The sequence below is a fragment of the Syzygium oleosum genome, unplaced genomic scaffold (assembly GCF_021117445.2).
Source record: "Syzygium oleosum isolate NSW1041296 unplaced genomic scaffold, Sole_v2.1 Sole_v2.08, whole genome shotgun sequence".
Taxonomy (NCBI): Eukaryota; Viridiplantae; Streptophyta; class Magnoliopsida; order Myrtales; family Myrtaceae; genus Syzygium; species Syzygium oleosum.
Window position 1 is genome coordinate 6,505,724 of NW_026607492.1, and position 22,007 is coordinate 6,527,730.

Consider the following 22,007-nt stretch of genomic DNA (forward strand, 5'->3'; position numbering starts at 1 on the left):
ATGGTAGACAATTCTCAAACCTCTTCAGCCATCGCTCCTGCACATGAGCAGAACAGCCCTTATTTTATGCATCCTTCTGATAACCCTGGATCTAATCTCGTCGGCATGGTTCTTACGGGTGATAATTACAACAATTGGTCTCGTGCCATGGAGATTGCCCTTTCCGCCAAGAACAAGATGGTATTTGTTACTGGAGAAACAAAAAAACCAGCCGCAGCCGATCCTACCTATGTGTCATGGATTCGTGTTAACAATATGATTCTATCCTGGATTCTTAATTCCATCCATCCAGATTTGGTGCCAACGGTTCTCTACACAGAGTCAGTTGCGGATGTTTGGGCCGATCTCCGCGAACGTTTTTTGGCATCGAATGGTCCTAGGGTTTTTCATCTTGAGCAAAAGATATGCACCCTTGCACAACATGACGATGCCGTGACCAAGTACTACAACAACTTGCGAAGTTACTGGGATGAATTGAATAATTTGGATCCGTTACCGCAATGCTCTTGTTCAGCTCATTCTATCATTACCAAACAACAAGAGAATCGACGATTGTTTCAATTTCTCATGGGTCTCAATCCGAGGTACGCTAATGTTATTAGTCAGATTTTACTAATGGATGCATTACCTAGTGTTGCACGCGCATATGCACTAGTTCTTCAGGATGAGTCGCACCGCCATATCCAATTGGATTGCCCACCGTCCGATCAGACCAACAAGTTGGATGTGGAGAAGGTCTTTCACATGACAGGAGGTGTTGGCAACACTAGCTATGCCAAGAACTCTTCGCTTCAGGTCTCTCTCTCTCAAAATAGGACATTTTTTTCATGCCTCGCGATTTGATTTTATTCACTTCAGTAACTCTCTCTCTCTCTCTCTCTCTCTCTCTCTCTCTCTCTCTCTCTCTCTCTCTCTCTCCACAGAAGAAGGCAGCTGATATGGTGAAGAGCATAACCATGGAGGCAGTGCAACAAGTGTACCTGAGTCTCATGCCAGAGAGCATTGGAATAGCTGACTTGGGGTGTTCCTCAGGACCCAACACCCTGTCCATCATCAGGGATGTGATTGAGGCAGTGCAAGGGACAAGCCAAAGGGTCACGAGTCCAACCCCAGAGTTCAGGGTCTACCTCAACGACCTCCCCACCAATGACTTCAACTCCATCTTCAAGGCCTTGCCAGATTTCCACAGAGAGCTCAGAGAGGCAAGAAGGAGAGAGGGTGGGCTTTGTCATCCTCCTCTGTACATGGCAGCTCATCCAGGGTCCTTTTATGGGAGGCTTTTTCCCAACAAGTGCTTGCACTTTGTCTATTCATCCTACAGTTTGCACTGGCTCTCAAGGGTAACAAGATACTATCCTCTCCCTCACTTTTTTTAGCCCTGTTCGGGTCACTGGTGAGAGCCTCACTTGTCACTACACCCATTTTGATACCATTTCAAGGAGAATCTTGAATTTTATAGCATAACATCTTGATTGAGCTGAGTCCCATTTTTTGTACCAGTAAGTGGAAGAATTATGCCAATGAAAAAGGATGAAAAGGACCACCGACCGAGAAAGAAAAGGACACACTTACGGGTTTGGTAGCCCAAATTGTATCGCTTATTGCTTCTAAGTGGCATTTTTAGGATAATAAAGCCATGATGTACTTAACTATCTGCAAATGACGAAAAAACATCTTATCATCGGATCAAACTGCCCAACTCACATGTCCTTTTTTCAGGTCCCTCCGGCACTCTGTGATGAGAACAGAGAACCAATCAACAGGGGCACCATCTACATCTCTGAGTCCAGCCCTCCCTGTGTAGCCGAGGCGTACTTGCGGCAGTTCCAAGAGGACTTCACATCATTCCTCCACTTGAGATCTGAAGAGCTGGTGTCTGGAGGCAGAATGGTGCTGATCTTGCTCGGCAGAAGGGGCCCCCACCATGTTGATAGAGGCAACTCTTTCTTCTGGGAGCTCCTCTCAAGAAGCCTCTCCATGTTAGTTGCAAAGGTAACCTCAATTCCTAAGGCATCTTCAAGCTCTTTTCTATTTTAACGTCAAGTACTACGGTATGAATAAAATTGTGCGCCCGTTTTCTATTGGCTTAAACTTTTTGGAAAGAATGGTTTAGTCTGACATGGTGCCAGAGCACAAGTCACTAGATCGAATTCTAATGCTCCTTTTGATTTTCTTTTCGATGTCTGTTGTTCTCGTTACGCCATCCGCTTTTCCCGCCTCTTGTTGTCTGTATGACGTGCTTACGTCCACATCCTGTGCTGTCATGTGTAATATCGGACTTATCTTGAGTAATATGTATACAAATGTTTTTGCCCGTATTCTATTAGTTAAAAGTTTAGAAAAAGAATGTCTATAATTAAAAATTGTACTCGGTTGTGATTTGTGTCTCGACAAATTCAATTGTTTCTTGATTCTTTCAGGGAGAAGTGGAAGAGGAGAAGCTGGATTCCTATGATGTGCACTTCTACGCACCTTCCGAGGATGAAATGGAACGCGAGATCGAGAGAGAGGGGTTGTTCCGATTGGACCGCTTCGAGACGTTCGAACTTGAGAGGGACGAGAGAGATGGTGTGAGCTACGGAACAGCGGTGGCAACCACTGTCAGGGCCATCCAGGAGTCCATGATCTCTCACCACTTTGGTGAAGGGATTCTGGACGGCCTATTTGAGAACTACGCAAGAATCTTAGATGAAGAAGCGGCCAGAGAAGAGATCAGGCCTGTCACTTTCCTTTTGGCACTCACAAAATTATGACTGCGCTTCAGTAACGCGGGCAAACACTCGCCTCGACAGATCGGGTCCATCGCAGCTGTCAATCTCGCAGCGTTCCAATAGAATCCAGTCATCTGCGAAAGCATGTAGTCCGTAGACCCGGATCGAGGAATCATCTGGTAGCATAAGAGACCCAGAATCTAGGAACTAGTTATTGTTTTGTGCTTTCTGCTGTACTCACTCACTGCCCAGTACTCTTGCATCAGGAATTTAGGAATCTCATGAAGCTCCAATTGCATGTGCATGAAATCTCACTCTCTATTTTTCTTCAGCTCTTTTGCATTCCCTTCTTCTTCCCCTTTTTTTGTGCAAGTTGAATGAAGATCTCATAACCCAAAACTCACCACAGCGCGAACTTCTTCTCCGGCGTCACAAAGGTTCAGTCAATCACAGATGCATCTGTTAATAACACTAATTAGCAAAACTTATTTCCTCAAAGACCTGTTCAGAACCCAATTAGCAAAACTTACTGCATCTTCCACTCTCGATCGGTTGATTGCACTTTTGAAAGTTTAACAGTTAGCAGAAGGCTGATCGGTTGCGTTCCAACCAAATGCACCATAAAAAAACACTAATTTCCTCAAAGACCTGTTCAGGTTCCTGCTTATCACAGAAGTCAGGTCAACTTTCTTGGTAAATACAATTTGCAATCTCAGACTTCTACAATTTAACTTCTCAGATAACTAAATGAATTTTCTCTATTTGTAGCATTTTTCAAGAAATGTGTTGCAATAGGTAAGCAAGATCATGATTGGAAAACCTTACGATCATTCTATATATATAATTTATAATGGTAATATAGAATGGTAATACTAAAGTTATTATGCCAATTCAAAGATTATTCCGTATATTTTGCATTTTAATTAGTGCTTTTACCATTCAAATTACACGGAGCAATTAACTTTATAAGTTACTGTCATTTAAAAGGACCACTGCTAAACAAATGTAAATTACTGCACAATTTAATTTATAAGCTAAACGTGAGGAACTACGTTTAAAGCTTCTTGCTGAGAGCATCAATTTACCCTCCGTCCCACGATCGATCGTCTTCATCTAAATATTGTCCTCCAATGAATTAAATTAATCAAATGGGATAAGTGCTTCCAAAACTTTTCACGAAAGTATAATTGAGTTCTAAAACTTTCAGAAAGTACAATTAAGTCCTAAAACTTATTACCAAAGTCCAGTTGCGTCCTCAAACTTTCAAAAAGTGCAATCGAATTATAAAATTTGTCAAATTGATCCAGTCACATAATTGCATTTTCATGACAATTTTAGAACTTCCATGCACTTATCCCTAATAAAATAGCAATGATTGGATTTCGCATGATTGGTGGATTAGGATTTGAGACCTCATGTTGTTGCTCTTGCATGTGAACAACTTTTTAATTTTCAACATGATTGAATATATGTCAAGGTTTGCTCTCTACCTTCCTAAAAAAATCCCTAATTTGGTTACAAGATTCCAAGCCAAACATCCAATTACCACATCATTAAGATAGCCCTCTTCATTACATCTCCAAATTTACATCCAAAACGTTCAAATTCGACCCGAATTATTTCCCATATGATTTATCGATTATTTGATGTTTAGTTGTGTATCTCAACTTGTTTATGGCTTTATCATGGTGTTTACATACAAAATCCTTTTTTGAATTTTCCTATTTATATTTTTTTTAACTATTAGATTCTTTTTCTAATTTTTTGCAATATTTCGAGCCGGTCTAAGCCTTTTTCGGCCTAAACTACTCATGATTAATATCTTGGACTCACCTAGGAAAAAATTACAAAAAAAAAAGTCCAAATCTCAGCAAAGCCTTTCTAGGCTTGCGAAAATCAGTTTAGGGTAGACCCAATTTTTAAATCGGACCAAACTGGCCGATTTGACCAGAAACCGGTTGGTCATTCAATCTGGTTCCTATTACCATAATGTCTCAACATCAAACTAGTCAAATACCAATTTTGGCCCACTTTTTCATATTCAATCCATACTATTAACATATTGTAGCTCGATCATTTGGTATTTAATGGCGTATTTCGACTTGTTTATGATTTTATTATGGTGTCTAGATAATTTTTTCTATTCATACCATTTTTAGTTTTTAAAATACTTTGAACTGGTTCGAGCTTTTTAAGCACAACCTACTCATGATCAATGGCCTGGACTTGCCCAAGAAAAAAAAATGAGGAGGCCCAAAGTCCGACCACGCCTTTCCAAGCTTGAAAAGAATTAGTCCAAGCCAGAGCAATTTCTTTTTCTAAAATCGGATCAGACGGGCCAGTTCAATCGGATATCGGTTGGTCACTCGATCGGGCTCATATTATCGTACGCTAGAGCATCAAACGAGTATTTCGACCCTTTTTTTTTCAAATTCTACCCATATTACCATATCATTTCTCGATCATTCGATATTTAATGGAGTGTTTCAACTTGTTTATGGTTTTATCATGGTGTCTAGATAATAACTTGTCTACCTTTATATTTTCTTATTCTTATTCTTTAATTTTAATTTTTTTTTACATGCATTGAGCCGGTCCGAACCTTTTAGGCCTAAGCTACTCATAATCGATGGCCTGGACTCACCCAAGGAAAAATAAAAAATTTCGAAAGGCCATAGAAAAAAATCAGTCTAGGGTTGACCGATGTTTTTACAAACGGACCGGACTAACTGGTTCGATCGGAGATCGAACGGTCATCCAATCCGATTTACATTATTATACCTCTAAAACATCAAACAGGTCAAAAATCGGTTTTGACCCGAATCAACCGTTAAGCTGGTCGAACCAATGTTTAATATAACCGGATTTGCACAATTGAAAATTTAAAACAATGAATCGAGAGAGGAGAGACTCGAACCTTAACCTATCATATTCACAGCACACTCCAAAGCAAGTTCAACCAACCGTTGAAGCATCCCGTCTTGTCTCCTAGAAGCAAAAGTTGAAGTCGAACTTAAAGAGGAGGATGAACGAAATGCTCAAACGCACATCTTTTGAATCGGTAAATCCGCATCTGCGAGAAAATTTATGTCCTTCGAGATTATCTTCGTGCATATACAAGTGAACCGACCCATTTAAACGGTCCAATTAGTTGAACTGGTTGAACTAAATATTCAGTTATGCACGTCAACAATTCGGGGATGTAATTCAACAAAATGATAATCGATGTAACTTTTCGGACAAGTGCATGAACAATTTTTTCACAAAAAATCACACACACGAATACTTTTGAATTCCAAACAAGATTACAGAGATCACTGGCGATATTACCCTTAAGTATATCACGAAATCTCCTCAAAGAACTTGGGAATCACGCAAGACAAGATGGGAGGAGTCATTTTTTTTTAGTCTTTAAGAAAAAAATCCTATTTAATGGAGAAAGCTAATTACAATACTTGAAATATGTTAAATTTTTCTCCCTGTAGCTGCAAAATGATAAAAATATGTATATATGAAATAAAATATAGGAAGAAGAAGCAAGTGGGGAAGAAATATGTAAGAATCCCTGATTAAACAAAATAATCGGCCTGACCCGCAATTTATCTATGGTGGAAGTAATAATTACGCCCCAATGTTAGTGACAAAAGAGCAAGAAAAGTGCCATTAACATGCTAAAGAAGTTTGGCACTCTTATATTATAATCAAAAATTTTTAAAAAAATTAGTTAATTCTCGAAGAATCTGCTCCGTTCGAACGATGGAAAAGGCAAAAGTGACTTTTTGTTCGAGTTGCTTTCAGCTGACGACAGATCAAAATGCACATTAATGACAAAAAATAATTAATTAATAATGGTCTTAACGTCTAGGAAAAAGTACAAAAATTTCAAACTTTATATATTGCGACACATTTATCCTAAATTTTTTCTTGCGAAATAAATAACCAAAAACTTATTTTTATGTGACATGTTTACCATCCATCAAAATTTAGTTAGATGATGTTTTCAGTTAAAGTAACGACGTTTTTATTTCACTTAAGTCACGTGAGCAAAATGTCAATACCATTTGCTTTATGACATCAATTTAGATGGATTTTTAACGGTTCTCATTAATAAAATTTTGATTGATAGTAAATGTGTCACACAAGTACAAGTTTAGGATTAGATTAAAGTTTAGGATAAATGTATCGCGATGGACATAATTTAGACCTTTTGGTGACTTTTTTTCCGATGCCTATAAAAAGTTGATGGCTTTTCTCATGCTATTTTCTCTAGGGCTCGTTATAAAAGATTAACCCATCATTTCGACGAGATAGAACGATAGGAGTGTTTCTTAGACTTTTGATCATGATTGATTCTTGCCCTAACCCAAAAATGATATCTCGATTTTAGTCCTAATCATTCAAAAGAAGCCCTAGCCCAGGGACAAGATTAATGATGCCGCCTTGGGCACACCATTAGAGGAAACTTCTCTTGTACTGCATGCTTTAAGTACATTTCTCACAATATTTTACATATAATCAATTAATTTACATTAATTAATCGCATGCCGCTACTATTGAGAGGGGTATTTCCACATAATTTATTCTTTTTTAGATGAAATGCGTAACAAGATATGTATTGTATATGATAATAGGGATAAATGCACTAGAAGTCCTAAAACTTGTTACGAAAGTGCAATTGAGTCTTAAAACTTTTAAAAAATATAATTAAATCCTTAAATTTATTAAATTTGTGCAATTAAGTTTTACCGTTAAGTTTGTCTAATTTGGCTAACACAATGAATTAGATAAATGATATGGTGGATAATGTGAAAATGTGCTTTTGCATTTATATATGGTGAAGAGACAAGACAGAGCTAGGGATGCTACATGTTAGCCTGACAAATAATTGTTGTTCAATGTAGCAAATGCATAATGACAAATTGGTCTACATCTATAAACGACCCACTAGGTATTAAATGCAGAAACGAAACTTGCATTGGCTACTACCTATGGAGGGTTTACGGCAAAAAAGAAAATAACTTAAATTTATAGTTTAAAAAGCTCTTCGTACCATCCCAATGCAAATAATTTCTTATTTAGACGAACGAATTTACTCCACTCGTCCTATTGGGGAAAAGAACACCGTGCCATAATTTTGTACAAACACCCGCTTTGGTGCCATAAAGGATGATCGATACTCAGGTAATCTGGTTCTCACCTTAAAACCGAGAATCGGACCGATTCTCGAGTGGACCAATAGGACAAGCGGCATATTTAATGAGTTACGTGTAACATTATAGGTTTGACAAAGAACTTTTCAATTTGGGACAAATTTTGGTTAGAATGAGCAAATACTACTGTATTTTGTTTTGTTCTTGTCATTTTACACACGTGCATAAATCAACGTAATCGCTAAAAAAAAATCGATTCGATCAGGGTGATCCAAGTTCCACGCCCGGAACCAGACCAAAATTTCCCGATTCCAATTTTACGGAACCGAGAACCGCCCGTAACCGATTTGGGCAACTCTTTTTGCTCACCTCTAGGTGCGCCATTGCTTATCAATCGAATCATTCGAGTCATTAATTTCTCAACTGATCAACCGAGCATCGAAAAACCCCGACATCACAATAAAAAGATTTACGGCACTCACAGTCACGGCCAACATTTTTCTTTCTTCTTCTTTAAAAGTTATGTCCATCAAGAGGATCGCTTGAAAAGCCGCGGCGCCGAGACCAATGCTGTTTAAGAACCGCGACGCTCAAGCGATCAACCGGCAAAGCCACGGGTACCCAAAACCAAAAAAAAAAAAAAACCCGGCGCCGCAGTTCGAAAGTCAGGAAACTTTACGGTCTCTTTCTTTCTCGAGAAGGCAAATAATAGTAACAGGAGGCCTCGAGATTGGTAAAATTTATGAAATGTTGCACACACGAACGAATTGTGTCTCTGACCGACGAAATGACTGCTGCTGCTCCTCCTCCTCCTTGTTCTCCGGCTTCCGCGCGCTTCGCGACTCAGAGCACCTCTCCAATGGTTTCAGCGCCGAACGCCTGCGAGCGATTTGATGGCACTGCCCGTTTGTGGCAAGGCTCCCGCATTGAAATCCGAATTGAATCCCCCCGTCCCCCAAAAAAAATTAGGCTAATATTACAAAAAATTCAAAACTCGTACACGTGTAATAAATTCATTTAAAGTTAATTTTTTTATCATAAAAAATCTTAAATTGATACATCTGTGATAATTTTACCTTAAATTAATATTTTTACTACAAAATACCGTGAACTTGTACGTTTGTGACAAATTTAGTCTCTATTAATTTCAGTTAAATTAGATTAATACAAAAAAAAAATCACAAGCTAGTACACCGATGATAGATAGAGGGTAAATCCCAAAACTGGTATATCCGTCAACTACCGCGTGTCATTTAACAAAGCAATTTAACAGTAAAATTTAACGAAAATTAACACGGGGTAAAATTGTCACAGATATATCAGTTTAGAGTTTTTTTGTGATCAAAAAATTAATTTGAAATAAAACTATTACAGATATATCAGTTTGGAGTTTTTCGTGATATTAACCCCAAAAATTATACCGTAATCCACCGGAAAATGGGAAAACAAAAGAAAAAGAGAGAAATAGAGAATCGTATGCTTCTCAAAAAGTTAAAAAAAAAAAAAAATCAAAGACGAGAGAGAGAGAGAGAGAGAGAGAGAGAGAGAGAGAGAGAGAGAGGGATTAATGAACTGAGCAAATCTTGAAACTCATCAGCAAGCTCTGATCTTTGACTGTACACGCGGGGCATTCAACTGAAAAGAAAAACGAGAAATCCCCGATTCCAGAGACTTCTTCCTCCTGCTTTCTCTCTCTCTCTCTCTCTCTCTCTCTCTCTACACTGTGCGCAACAGAAAATTTGAAATCGGTTTTTGGCGCCCGGGATCAGCGCGGCTCCGGGAGCACGATGGCCAGCGTCTCCTCCCGCCGGAACCTCAGCTGCTTCGCGATGAACGCCTCGATCGCCCGCTGGAACTCCTCGTTGCTCATCTCCTCATCTCCGCCGCCGCCGCCGCCGCAGGATCCCGCCGCCCTCGGCCTCTTCTCCGCCTCCGGCGGCCGGTGACCGCCGCGGCAGCACTCCTCCTCCTCGTCCGCCGCGGCGGCGGCCTCTTCCTCGAGATCGACGGCCCCCCCGCCGCCGCCCCGAGCTCGGGCGGCCGTGCCGACTTCGCTGATGATCGCCTTGTCCTCGTACACGACCTCCTCCGCCTCGCGAGCCGGCGGGAGCACGGGCCTGGCCCGGCTCTCGCTGATCTTGACGATCTCCTCGTACAGCTCCTCGACCGCGCCGCCGCCGCCGGCGGCCGGCCCGCGGGCGCAGGACCCGCCGGGCTTGGCCAGGAGGGCGACGATGATGGCGTTGCAGAGGGCGAAGCGGAACAGCGGACGGGCGACGAAGCCGAGGAGGAGGAAGGAGTACTCGCAGGAGAGCCGCACGGCGAACGGGACGCGGGTGGAGACGCGGAGGAGGAAGAAGAGAGCCAACCCGAGCTCGAGCAGTCGGATGGCCGTCAGCACCACATTGAAGAGGAAGTAGCTGGAGAGCGCGGTCGTCTGCTTCTCCGGCTTGCCGCCGGAGCCGGCGGTGTCCATGGATTCCGACGGGAGAGAGAGAAGGTGAAGCTTGGAAGCGAAGCTTTTTGGCCTTTTCTTTTGTCTCTGCGGGAGAAGGTGATGCTCTTTTATAGGCGTGTCGAAGTCATACATAGACTAACGATATTATCTATCTTCTTTTTCTTGCAATTTTTTTTTTTCAAGATAATGACTTAAATAGTTCATGAATTTTGGTTCACTATACAATATAGTCCCTAAGTTTTTAATTTGTTCGATGTGATCCCTGAAATTTTAGTACATATTTGATTTAGTCTCTAAATTATGCGAAATTGTTCAATGTTGTTTTTCCATTAATTCAAGTTCAAAGACAAAATTACACATTTTCATATGAACACTGCATTAAAATTTCATGGATCACATTACGCATCGAGCTATAATTCGAGGACCACATTGAATAAATTAAAAGATCATAGATCACATTGCACATTAGGCCAAAGTTCGGGGGACCATTTGTGTCATTTTCTCTTTTTTTGTCCTTTCCCTTTTTTCTTTTCCCTTCTTAGATGGTAAAATTAGAACGTGTGCTCGAACAAATATCGAATCGGGAGGATGTGTACGTTAGACTCACATATATCATGCCCATGTGAGAAACTTTTTGAAAACTATTGCTTGAACTGTCACGATCATCGAACCATATAAAATCAATCGACAAAAGAGCTTAGCATCATGATATCAGCAAAGCTAACTTTTCTCGATAATGCATGCGCCCGTTAATAATCAAGGAATATAAATTATGCGTCCCTCATCATTCGCGAGGTTGTAGTCTCGTATTTCTCAACCGAAATCCAAAAATTGCCCAACACAGAACCGATACGGCTCGACATGTCGACAGGGTCGCGGGCACCGCAAGGGCTTCCGCCTCTCATATGGGATTTCAAGTCTCATCCTTGTCCTCCTCATGACATCAAAAGCGAAAGAAAAAAAGAGAAAAAAACATGAAGAACCAAAAGAGAATCCTTGTTACAAAGAGGGGCAAAGCATTCACGAGCCATCCATTATCCACTATGCAAACGAGGGCATGGAGTGTACAAATCTCCCCCTAAGTTCCCACTAGGCCAGAAAAAGATGTGTGGATGGGCTCCATTTCCCCCCCATAAATCTTGCATCTTCCGCTTTATTCCCCTCTCTTTCAGGTGAAATGTTTCAAAAAAAATACTTTGCATTCGCATGCCTTGTATAGATTAACTTATCTCAAAAGCAGAGGGAGGAGAGGAGAAAAGCAGAGCCACACTGAAGCAAAAAGGGTTAAAAAGGGGGGCGAAGGCTCTAGTGGTGGAAAACATTGCAGCTGTGGAATCCTAAACACACAGTCAGGGCATAAAAAAACAAACAGAAAGAGAGTCGCCCTTGATTCAAGCAATGATGGAGATGAAAACCGATTTTGCTTGATCTGCAGCCCGACGAGACCCTTTTCGAGAGAGTGATTTGCTGATTCGAAGCAGTGATCTTTTTCGAAAGGAGATAACGCGAATGCCCGCTTTCTTGCCTGTAAAGACAGTATAGAGAATACATGGAAAGCTTTGTGAAGGTACAGTAGAGAGAGAGATTTGGTTTATGTGACTCTCATCGAATCTTGATCTGTGTCTTTCCTAATCCTAGAATTCATTTGATTACGTGGTGCTGGTTCACTCCACTTAAAGGTGAGATTGACATCTCGTACGTTTCAAAGAGAATCCATCCTGTATGCAGAGAGGCAAATGGACCAGAAGAGGAGGGGAATAAGTTGCACATGAATTAGCACATGAATTAGCACTGTGGAGCTTTTGAAGGAAAAATTTGATGCCCTCTGTTTGTGATGTGGCCTTTTCAATAATAGTAGCTTCTTTAGTTCATAAAGAAAAAGAAATGAAGAGCATCAAATCGGTATTTCCCACATCATGTGTTGTTTAGAACAGATTTCACTAGCGAGATAATGGCATTTGTAGTTCAGATTCCCTCGGTTTCGAATTGCATCCATCCTTTCGTAATGTAGATATTCCTTTTTCAAATATGACCTTTTTACCTTTGCTGCGAGGCCCCTCGAATGCTCCGGCGTTTTGAATGACAGTTTGAATTAGAGAACACTGCGTTCTGTATGTACAGACTCAGTTCCTGGTTCGTATAGGATGGTGGTGGACATTGAAGTCTTGCACTGAATGAATAGGATGAAAAGTCGAAAAGCAACTTTCGGAGCCTTTCCCCTTTTTCCCCTTGACGAGATTTGTTGAAATGAGGGTTCGAAACAAGCAACATTTCAAAATTGGTCTTGTATAGCAATAAATCAATGTGAAACTGCAAACAGCTTACAGATTTTGGAAACGTCCAAAAGAGCAGAAACTCATAAACATCATCCATTTATACTATTTTCAGCTAGCCTAAGGGCCAACAAACCCAATCAGAGAGAGAGAGAGGATACCTCTTCTCAAGGTATTTACTGTCGTTAACTCTTTATATTTACATGGAAACCCTCTAACTTTCCACATAAAAACCCACCGTTTACAGCTCCCAATGCGCCTTCCCATGCTACATGCAGCCTGTGCTCTTTTCAAGTCCTCAATGTTTATCATCCTCGCTGAAATCTTACAGATCTGATACAACTTGTGGGACTGATATGCGATGAAACTTGCAGTTGAGGGGCTCTGGCTCAGGATGATTTCATAACTGGCTCGTGGTAGAGACAAGGCTTTCAATTAAAAGTTGCCAGAGTGAGCTTCCTGCGACCGCTCTGCCTCTTGGAGCCAAAGCTTGATAGCGTACTGCGTTGACGAGCTGATCTTTCGGGTGAGTGCTGAAACCAGGATCCCTCCACGATTGACTGAACTCGGTCAGGAAGCTGATGGCTTCCTGAGGATGTGCTGGGCATCTTGAGTGCGTGTGTTGAGCCAGTGTTCAAGAGCGAAATAATCAGCAAACAGAAACAAAGCAAAACTCTACCATCATAAGACTGCTTTTTGAACAAGGAAGAATTAAATCAGTATCCCGTGCTTAGAAATATTGTAAGAGATTCGATGACGTAAAATTTCCTCACAAAATACTCTGACAGTGAATTACCTGAAAACATTTATTCATATTAGGAACCGGAAGAGTGCTGTAAAGGTCTGTAACCACCATCAGTTAAAGCCCATGTTCTTGCAACAGTGAGGCCATGGCTTGAAGCTTCACGAATGCAGCTGCATTTTTATACATCTGAAGGGTCAGAAGCTGTGTACATCAACCAATAGGTATTGAAGCCACTGGCATAAGCAGCGGTTCCACTCAGCATAAAATGTATTCCTCTGGTTCCCCAAAACCATCACCTGCTTCTACCTGGACAAGTAATCGAGCTTGGCATATGAAAATAGCTAGAGAAGAGGCAATTCAAAATGCTTCATTGTTTAAATTCCTCCTGAAGAATGTAAATACTAAATGCTGGAGAATTGTAAAGCAGAGAAGAGGAAAGAATGATAGTCTTTATAATTAGCAAATGCAGTTGAGCTAGACTAAAGTGGAGCTCGATTATGGTTAAAGACTATAAAGGAACTGTCTTTACTTTATGAAGGTGAATTTATCCATATTTCTACTGCTACAAACAGAAAGCATATGTATGGAGAATTTGACACCAAGCCTATTAAGCCAGTACGGGAGAAGATGGGAAAACTGTCTACCTGGAGTAACCAACGGATTTTTTCAAGCTGCAATTTGATTGGAACCATGCAGTGTAAACGTCATATCATGCATCAATTTGTAAATCATCCATTCTTCCAGCAACAAGGCAACCAAGCAAAATACAACCTCTACACATACCTGTTGCTTTAGACAAATATTGGGCAAAATCAGCTTTTCCTGTCGCACCTTTTCTGCTGCCAACTCTGGTAACTAAAAATACTAGTGAAGAGCCCATCAAAATGGAACAGTGAAAGGATGCTCCGTTTAAGTCCTCAACATCATTCATGAGGGAAGCCGCATCCTCAAGACTAGTTTCTCCCAAAAAAATTCAGAACGTTGCATAGTTGTTCACTCCGTAAATGAGATCTGTCACCAGCCACAAATGTGGACACACAGTCCTTCACCATAATCCAAGAACATCAAGTTCCAGCACAGCTTTTGTAAACTTTGTTTTGCTCCGGCAAGTTGTATAGCAAATAAAAGTCCAATAGAGTTTAAAGGTGAAAATAATGCAGAAACAGATCCATCCTGGAAAATTATCAACAATACAGACCCTCTTACAACGATCTAGTAAAGAAAAATAATGCCTTTTCAGCCTTTTTATGATTAGAACATCTGAATATCAAAAAGAAAGAAAAAGTGCCTCCCTTTAAATTACGAAATATCCACAACTTCTACAGCCAACGTTCATAAAGTTATTCCTCAAAACTCAGTTGGAAAAAAAACACTTCAAAAATAGTGTCTCAATCACTCGTTATCATGAGCTTCCTCAGAAAACGTGATCCTATGTCAATTCCATTTAATAGAATCAACCCAGTTGAGAAAAGAAAAAATCCCTATAATCCCTTGAGTCTGAAAGACCATCATCCTGCTTCAAACTTCCAAACCTTAATTTACCAAGAGGCATCCTGGAACGAAGATCACAATCTCAGCACTAAGTAACCTATGAATCGTCAATGTGCAAAAACTCTTACCGTCCAGTGACCAATGTGGAAACTGGAATACTATGTGACAAATCTCCAGCATAATTAGTATGCGACAAAGGGGAAAAAAGTTATCTTCTCACGCGGTAGTGGCTCGCCTTTGAGAGAGCAATACCCTCCCGAAAACCAAAAGCCCTGCAGTATGCTTAGGAGACTTTTGAGTAGTGGACGATTTGATGACCTCATACTGCTTCGAACTTTGAGATAGTCTCCAAAATGATTCTTTCACAAAGGACAACTAGCATATTCCACGCCGTTGTCAGTTGTTGCTCATGACCAGCAACGGTTTCCCCACATATCTGTGTCTTCGCAAGATCTAGCCAGTCAAAATTAATAGAGCTGACCTCAACTGTAATGAAAGATGAAGCATTGCTTCTTCAATCTCCAACATCATCCAGAAATATATCCACATCATTGACATCAATTTCATCCAGACTCAAGAAATCGAAAGTATTGTATATTTCTTCACAATCTAGATGAGTCCTATCACCAGCTACAAATGTAGATACACGATCTTTCACCTTGATCCAGGACCATCCAGGCTCCTTAATTACCCCCTTAGACTTCATCGTCTTCCTTATATCTGCCGCTTCCCTCCATCTCCCTTGGGCAGAATATATGTTAGCCAGCGTAATGTGAGTTCCAGCACAATGTGGATCTAACTCAAGAATGTGCTCAGCAGCGCGCCTTCCATGGTCGACATCACCATGGACTCTGCATGCTCTCAACAAAGTTGACCAAACAACATCATCCCGTTTGAATGGCATGATTTTGATAATGTTCTCTGCCTCAGTTAGGCGACCAGCACGACAAAGGAGATCAATCATGCAGCCATAGTGTTCCTTTGTAGGAATGATCTGGTGCTTCACACTCATTGTATCAAAATAACGAAATGCAAGATCAACCAGCCCGGCATGGCTACAGGCCGTAAGAACACCAATGTAGGTGATAGGGTCCGGTCTCAAGCCCACTGCAGGCAGTTTCTCAAATAAATCAATTGCTTCATGGCTGTATCCATGTTCAGCATATCCATTTATCATTGCCGTCCAAGACACGACATCATTGTTTGTTGCCACATCAAAGATTCGTGATGCTTCTTTTACACTCCCGCATTTGCCATACATGTTAATTAGAGCACTTTGTATCATAGACGTATGTTCTAAACCAATCAGCAGGACATGAGCATGCAGCTGCTTTCCTGAATCAAGGATAGCCATATTTCCACACACACTCAGGATGCTAGCAAGAGCAAACTCAGTTGGCTTTGGTCCTTCTCTTCTCATTAGTGATAGAAGCTCAAAAGCATCCTCACCGCATCGTCCATTTGAATACCCCGCGATCAATGTGCTCCATGAAACCACATCCCTCATTGTCATTTCATTAAAAACAATTGAAGCCGAAGTCAACTGTCCACACTTGGAGTACATTGTCATAACGGAGTTTGCCACAGAAAGAGAACTGAAAAGACCTATGCATAGAACATGGGCATGCAATTGTTCGCCCCAGTCAATTTTGGTGAGATTGGCACAACCAGATATAACTGCAGCAAATGTGTATGCATTAGGGCTAGCATCTGATTCTCGCATCTTTAGAAAAGCTCTGATGGCAGATTCCTCCTGACGCATCTGAATGTATGTAGTAATTATTGTGGTCCAAGACACCACATCTCGCGTTGGCATCCTTTCAAACAATCGCAATCCATAATCCAACTTTCCACACTTGTTATACATTGTCGCGAGGGTATTGGCAACAAATGAGGTTTCATCGAATCCTTTCTTTACAGTGTGAGTGTGTATCTCCCTCCCCTGGTCCAAAGCACCCAAATCAGCACATGCCTTCAGCGAAATGGCAAATGTATATGTATCACATTGCACCTTCGATCTCCACATTTTGGAGAAGTACGACAACCCCTCCCTACAATTACCACTACGAACTAGTCCGGTGATGATGGCCGTCCAAGAAACGACATTTCTCAGCGGCATCTCATCGAAGACCCAACAACCTAGCTCGGTTCTGCCCGTTTTAGTATACATGTCCAAAAGGGTACTACCCACAAAAACGGAGTTCTTTAGTCCCGATTTCACAGCATACCCATGTAATGACTCGCCAAGTTTCAGATTCACGTCGAGTCCACAGGCCTTGAGCGCGAGACTGAGGATGAAAGGGTCCATCTTGAGCCCCGGCGCAACCCACATATTCAAGAACAAGCCCAGAGCCTCGCCGGCGTTCATGGCAGCGACATTTCCGGAAATCATCGTGGTCCACGAAATCTCGTCCCGGCGAGGCATATCGTCGAACATCCTGCGAGCATCGCTCAACTGACCGAGTTTCACCAGCTCCTTCAATCGCGAGTTAACCTCGGGCAAGCTCGGACGACCCGCCACATCGGACTCGGTAGTGGCAAAGTGATCCGGCATCGTCCCTTGGAACAGGACACGTCCGTGATCAGCGCATGGCATGCTCGAGCTCGAAAACATCCTCCAAACGCGAGGCCTGCCTAGCGAGCTCATCATCGTCCTATACATGCACAGCCACGTGACCCCATCGAATCGGAAGTTTTTCGTTCCCTTACGTTTTACCGGGGTCCTAAGATTGAAGTCGCAAGTGGTGCGACCTATGTTGGCTTGAAATCAAATTTAGGAAAATTCATACTCAAACTTAGTTGAGAATGTGGAGCGAGCGAGCGTGAAATCGAGTGAGGGCGAGAAAGAATGAAGAGAGATTCATGAAAGTGGGTTGGGTCTAAGTAAATTGTAATTCAATTTAACACTTATATTATATTAGGCTTTACCATTCTAAGCATATTCATGACTCATTTATAAAATATAACTAATTCATATAACAATTCAGATCGTCATATATAAATTAAAAAAAAATGACTTTACAACCCATTTTGATAGGTCTACTACAAATGACGACGAAGAGAAGGAGGCCCTCATCATATACGACCTGTCATCTACTAAAAACGGAAGGAAAGGTGAGAGGCCGAAGCACGGCCCAAGCAAATCTGGCCCATGAAAACCATCAACAACAAATGAAAGAGAGATTGGTCGACGTCGACGACCGGTCGAAGTGATCATGTTTATAGGTTGTCACAATGCAGTGCAGTATATGGCCATCGATGACAGGACATCTCCGAGGATCAGGTTTTCGGGAGATCGGCGATCGTTGGATCGGCGATTGTTGGATCACGAAAAGACGAATCTCAGTCTATCTTCGAAAATCTTTGAAACACCTATGAGGTACGACAAAATGGGGTAGAATATAATAATTTTTAGGATGATGGATCGGTCCCTCGAGAGATCATGAATACCGATAGGATATCCTCCAAAATAATCGTAAAACATGGCTTTTAGTTTTTTCATGGATGATAGGTCACTAGTGATGTTTTCAGGTGAACAAATATTGTTACTGGTTTATCACATCCTACATTAGCCGGTGGTCGCCGTATGACCTCCGAGGTGAACTACATCAACATTCGAGAGAAGCACTAGCTTACGTAGGTTTCACAGATGATCGACAGAGTCCGTAATTGATCAACTTTCGCGCATCTAGCGGACCGGATGTTTTGTTCTTGCCTAACGAAAATCGACTGGTCACCATAAACAGATGAAAAACCGATTCTCTCGTGATGTCATCGGCGTCGTACAGCGCTGGTTTATTCGAAACCTTTTGGTAAGTAATCTTGAAGCAACATGAAGATTATAACATATGATGTGGTAATAAACTGATTTGAAACCACTTAAAATCACCGCCACTGCATAAGCTCCCACACAACAGCTTCTCAAATGATGGATGATGCCCTTAACATGAGCAGGAACCTATAAAGATCACACATCTATGCTTAATCTTAGCTTACCCTCCTGGACGAGAAACCTGCTCATCACTAAGAGAGGTTGCCCAATCCCAAACGTAACATCATTGTAATCTATAAACTCTTTAAATTTTCACGAAACCTGCGTAGTGTTTTACTAAAATGCGACCTCTCAGTTCCCATTCGGCCTTCCCCTATTCCGTGCATCCCGTGCTCTATTCCATCTGTCGATGTTTGTCATCCTTGCAAAGATCTTTCGAATCAGATTCAACTTGCGGGACTGATACGCGATGATGTTCGCAGTCGAGGGGCTCTGGCTGAGGACCACCTCGTAACCATCTCGGAAAGAGTCCATGCCTTCGGTTTGAAGCTGCCAGAACAGGCTTCCCACGGCTGCCCCACCTCTTTTCGCTGACGCATACACCTTGTAGTAGACCATGTTGAAGAGCTGGTCTCTCTGGTACGTGCTGAAACCGGGGTCCTTCCATGACTTCCCGAACTCGGTCAGGAGTAATGGCTTCCTGAGGACGTACTGAGCATCTTGGATGTGGGTGTTGAGCCAATTGTTCAAGAAGGAAAGCTGGTACTGAACATTCGAACTCGATACCCTGCTCATCCCCCAAGGAGATAATGAACTAGTGTTAAGCAATTTCTGCAGCTAGGAAACTATGCCTGAAATGATTTTGTGTTCATGAAAATTATAACATGATGTTTGAATTTATAATTTGAATCTTTCCCATTGATTGGTAAAGAGTCTCTTAGGCCTGAAGAGGTAGCATAATGTAAGATCGTAAGGATAATTTATTTATCGCATCCACACTGGAAATGAGAATCAATGTCATCTCATCTACAAGGAGTGATTTTATACCGAAACATGTTTCGATTAAAGCAACCCTATGTCATTTCATAAGTTTGTATGCGGCCTTCGATTAGCATACTCTAGACAAATTGTCCTTCCAGACCGGTGGATACTGACAAAAATCAAGATCCTAAGGCTTATAAAAGTTTCTAATCTACAATGCTCATCTTCCCAGTTCAAGAACAGAGTCTGAGCTAATTTTAGCAATACATTGTACTCATACATCAAAAGCGAGACCTTTTCAAGTAGAGAGAAGAGTTACCATTGGTCGGGATATGAGTGAACGGTGGCAAAGTCAATCCCGGGAATTCGATTGTTTGCAATGAAGTCGGTTCCGATATTGAAGCCGGGATTAAGTCTCTTCCTCTGAGGAGTTGATTGTCCATAAAATCCTTCCAGACCCACTTCAAGCAAGTGATTCCGGTCTATTGATTTCACGAAAGAAGCCATTTCCATTATCCAAGCCTGTTAGCCAAGCACCAACAATTAGGTATGAGGTTCATATTTTTAGCAGAGGAAACCAAGAAAGGTTTGGCAATTATTGCTCAGTAACTACATTTAAAAGAATCTCTCCTTTTTCTTTTCTACTTAGGTATAAATAGTACCATTCATGCAGGGGTCGACTCATGATGGTGGTAGCACAGAAGTAGATAATGGCAAGTTAACATGTGAACTTTAAGTTTCTGAACTGGCAAGGCCATGCAAGTATTTGCTTTTGAAGTGAAGTTGTCGCTGTCAAATGTCAATGCAGAACAAGCATGTACAAGTACATGTGAATTCAATGAATGTGTGCACGCCGGGAGAAATTCATTGGAGGTTGAGTGTAGACGATAACCAGAGAAAAAAAGGACCTAAACTCCGCGGTAAGTTTCTAATGTAAAATCAGGAGGATTATATCCGAATCCATTTATACAATTAGAATAGATATATTTCTCCGAGAACTATTACAGATCGAGTTAAACCACATTTCTTTTGTGACCTGAATGGTTCTTCCTGAAGTATCTGATGTGCATCTAGGCTCGTTCATGAGCTCCCAAGCCATGATTGTTGGATCATCCTTGTAGTGGACTCCAGTGAACTTGTTATACCTATAAAGAACAGTCTGCAGAAGCAAGTTTGCTTGAATTAGAAAGAATAGCACCATTTATGCTCGCAATTCCATAACCATGATTCACAAGCAAAGATCTGAGACATAATGAGAAAAAAGAAAGTAATAAAAAAAAACGAAAAAAGAAAGAAAGGTAAAAACAGATTGATGCATCCTTTGCTTTACCTTGACATGATTCTTGTAAAAACCTTTGACAACAGGGTTCCTGAAGAAATCATCATCTGATGTCAAGTACTGCCCTCGACTCCTAGCCCAATTCACGTACTGCTTCTTTCCTCCAAAGTTCTCATAGTCATTCACTAAGCTCAGTATCAGCTTGATCCCGTACCTTCTGGCTTCAGCTAGCACAAAATCCAACCCCTTGAGAGAGAGAGAGAGAGAGAGAGAGAGAGAGAGAGAGAACCCAGACATTAGTATCTTTCTTATACCAAGAAAGCCGTTGGCTTTGCCCTCTTTATGAAGATAGAAGAAACAGATCAGTATGTTTTGCACACAGAATTTAAGACATTTGAAGACCCACAATCCCAATTTCATGAAGAATCATTGTGAGAATTAATAAAATCACCTGAAACATCTGTTCATTGTAGGAACCAGGGGAGTACTGAAGAGGCCTATACCCACCGTCACTGAAGGCCCAAGTCCTGGCAACAGTGAGGCCATGGCTCGAGGCCTCCCTGAATGCAGCTGAGACCTTGTGTCTCTGAGAAGGGTCAGAGGCCATGTACATCAGCCAGTAAGCATTGAAGCCATTGGCATAGTAAGGGCTTCCATTCAGCAAGAAGTGTATCCCCCTGGCCCTCACAAACCCATCGCCTGCTTCCACCTGGCGGGCATGGAAACAAGCTTGGTGGAGGACAATGGCAAGGAGAAAGGTCAATGCAAAATGCTTCATGTTCTTCTCTTTTTGCCTCCTTTCACTCTCTGAGGCTCATGCAAGTGGTGAAGAATGGTGAAGCAGAGAAGGGGAAGAGAAAAGGGGTGGGGGAATGCAGTTGAGGATGGTTATTGAGGGTCTTTTAAAGGAGCAGCGGTTAGTTTATTGCATGAAATGAATCTGGTTGAGAGTGGTTTGTCTTTTTTTTCTCTGCTGCAGATGGGGTGCAGATCCACGGTGCTAATCCACGATGCCCCATGTCCATTTGAGCCACCAGCATGGGGACACCGGCTACTGTACAATGACTAGCTACTACAGTGACCAGCCGACTAGTAACTGGAGCTCTGCAGTTCAAGAATTTAATCACCCTTCAGGCATTATCATTGT

The 22,007-nt window shown here is 41.6% G+C and overlaps 4 protein-coding genes across 5 annotated transcripts; 1 reads left to right on the top strand and 3 right to left on the bottom strand.

Moving 5' to 3' along the window:
• LOC115663760 (probable methyltransferase TCM_000336) lies at positions 1–3,042 on the top strand. The gene is made up of 4 exons (XM_056313920.1): positions 1–795; positions 924–1,340; positions 1,720–1,992; positions 2,421–3,042. Exons 1-4 carry the CDS (start codon positions 1–3, stop codon positions 2,751–2,753), a joined length of 1,818 nt encoding a protein of 605 aa, XP_056169895.1. The 3' UTR covers positions 2,754–3,042.
• A 6,383-nt stretch (positions 3,043–9,425) lies between these two features.
• Positions 9,426–10,425, bottom strand: LOC115663761 (uncharacterized). Its single transcript, XM_030585738.2, has one exon. It carries the CDS (start codon positions 10,335–10,337, stop codon positions 9,627–9,629), a length of 711 nt encoding a protein of 236 aa, XP_030441598.2. The 5' UTR covers positions 10,338–10,425; the 3' UTR covers positions 9,426–9,626.
• A 2,164-nt stretch (positions 10,426–12,589) lies between these two features.
• Positions 12,590–17,543, bottom strand: LOC115663758 (putative pentatricopeptide repeat-containing protein At3g47840). 2 transcript variants are annotated; one of them, XR_008817036.1, is made up of 4 exons: positions 14,957–15,042; positions 14,121–14,348; positions 13,389–13,643; positions 12,590–13,200 (listed from the first exon to the last, which is right to left on the bottom strand). XR_008817036.1 is itself a non-coding variant. In XM_056313576.1 (4 exons), exon 1 carries the CDS (start codon positions 17,488–17,490, stop codon positions 15,343–15,345), a length of 2,148 nt encoding a protein of 715 aa, XP_056169551.1. In that variant the 5' UTR covers positions 17,491–17,543; the 3' UTR covers positions 12,590–13,200; positions 13,389–13,643; positions 14,121–14,348; positions 15,049–15,342. The 2 variants fall into 2 exon arrangements, 1 of the variants encoding a protein (XP_056169551.1); XM_056313576.1 differs by lacking the exon at positions 14,957–15,042 and adding an exon at positions 15,049–17,543.
• A 1,139-nt stretch (positions 17,544–18,682) lies between these two features.
• LOC115686691 (mannan endo-1,4-beta-mannosidase 7) lies at positions 18,683–22,007 on the bottom strand. The gene is made up of 5 exons (XM_030612068.2): positions 21,312–22,007; positions 20,912–21,106; positions 20,618–20,740; positions 19,901–20,103; positions 18,683–19,387 (listed from the first exon to the last, which is right to left on the bottom strand). Exons 1-5 carry the CDS (start codon positions 21,636–21,638, stop codon positions 18,952–18,954), a joined length of 1,284 nt encoding a protein of 427 aa, XP_030467928.1. The 5' UTR covers positions 21,639–22,007; the 3' UTR covers positions 18,683–18,951.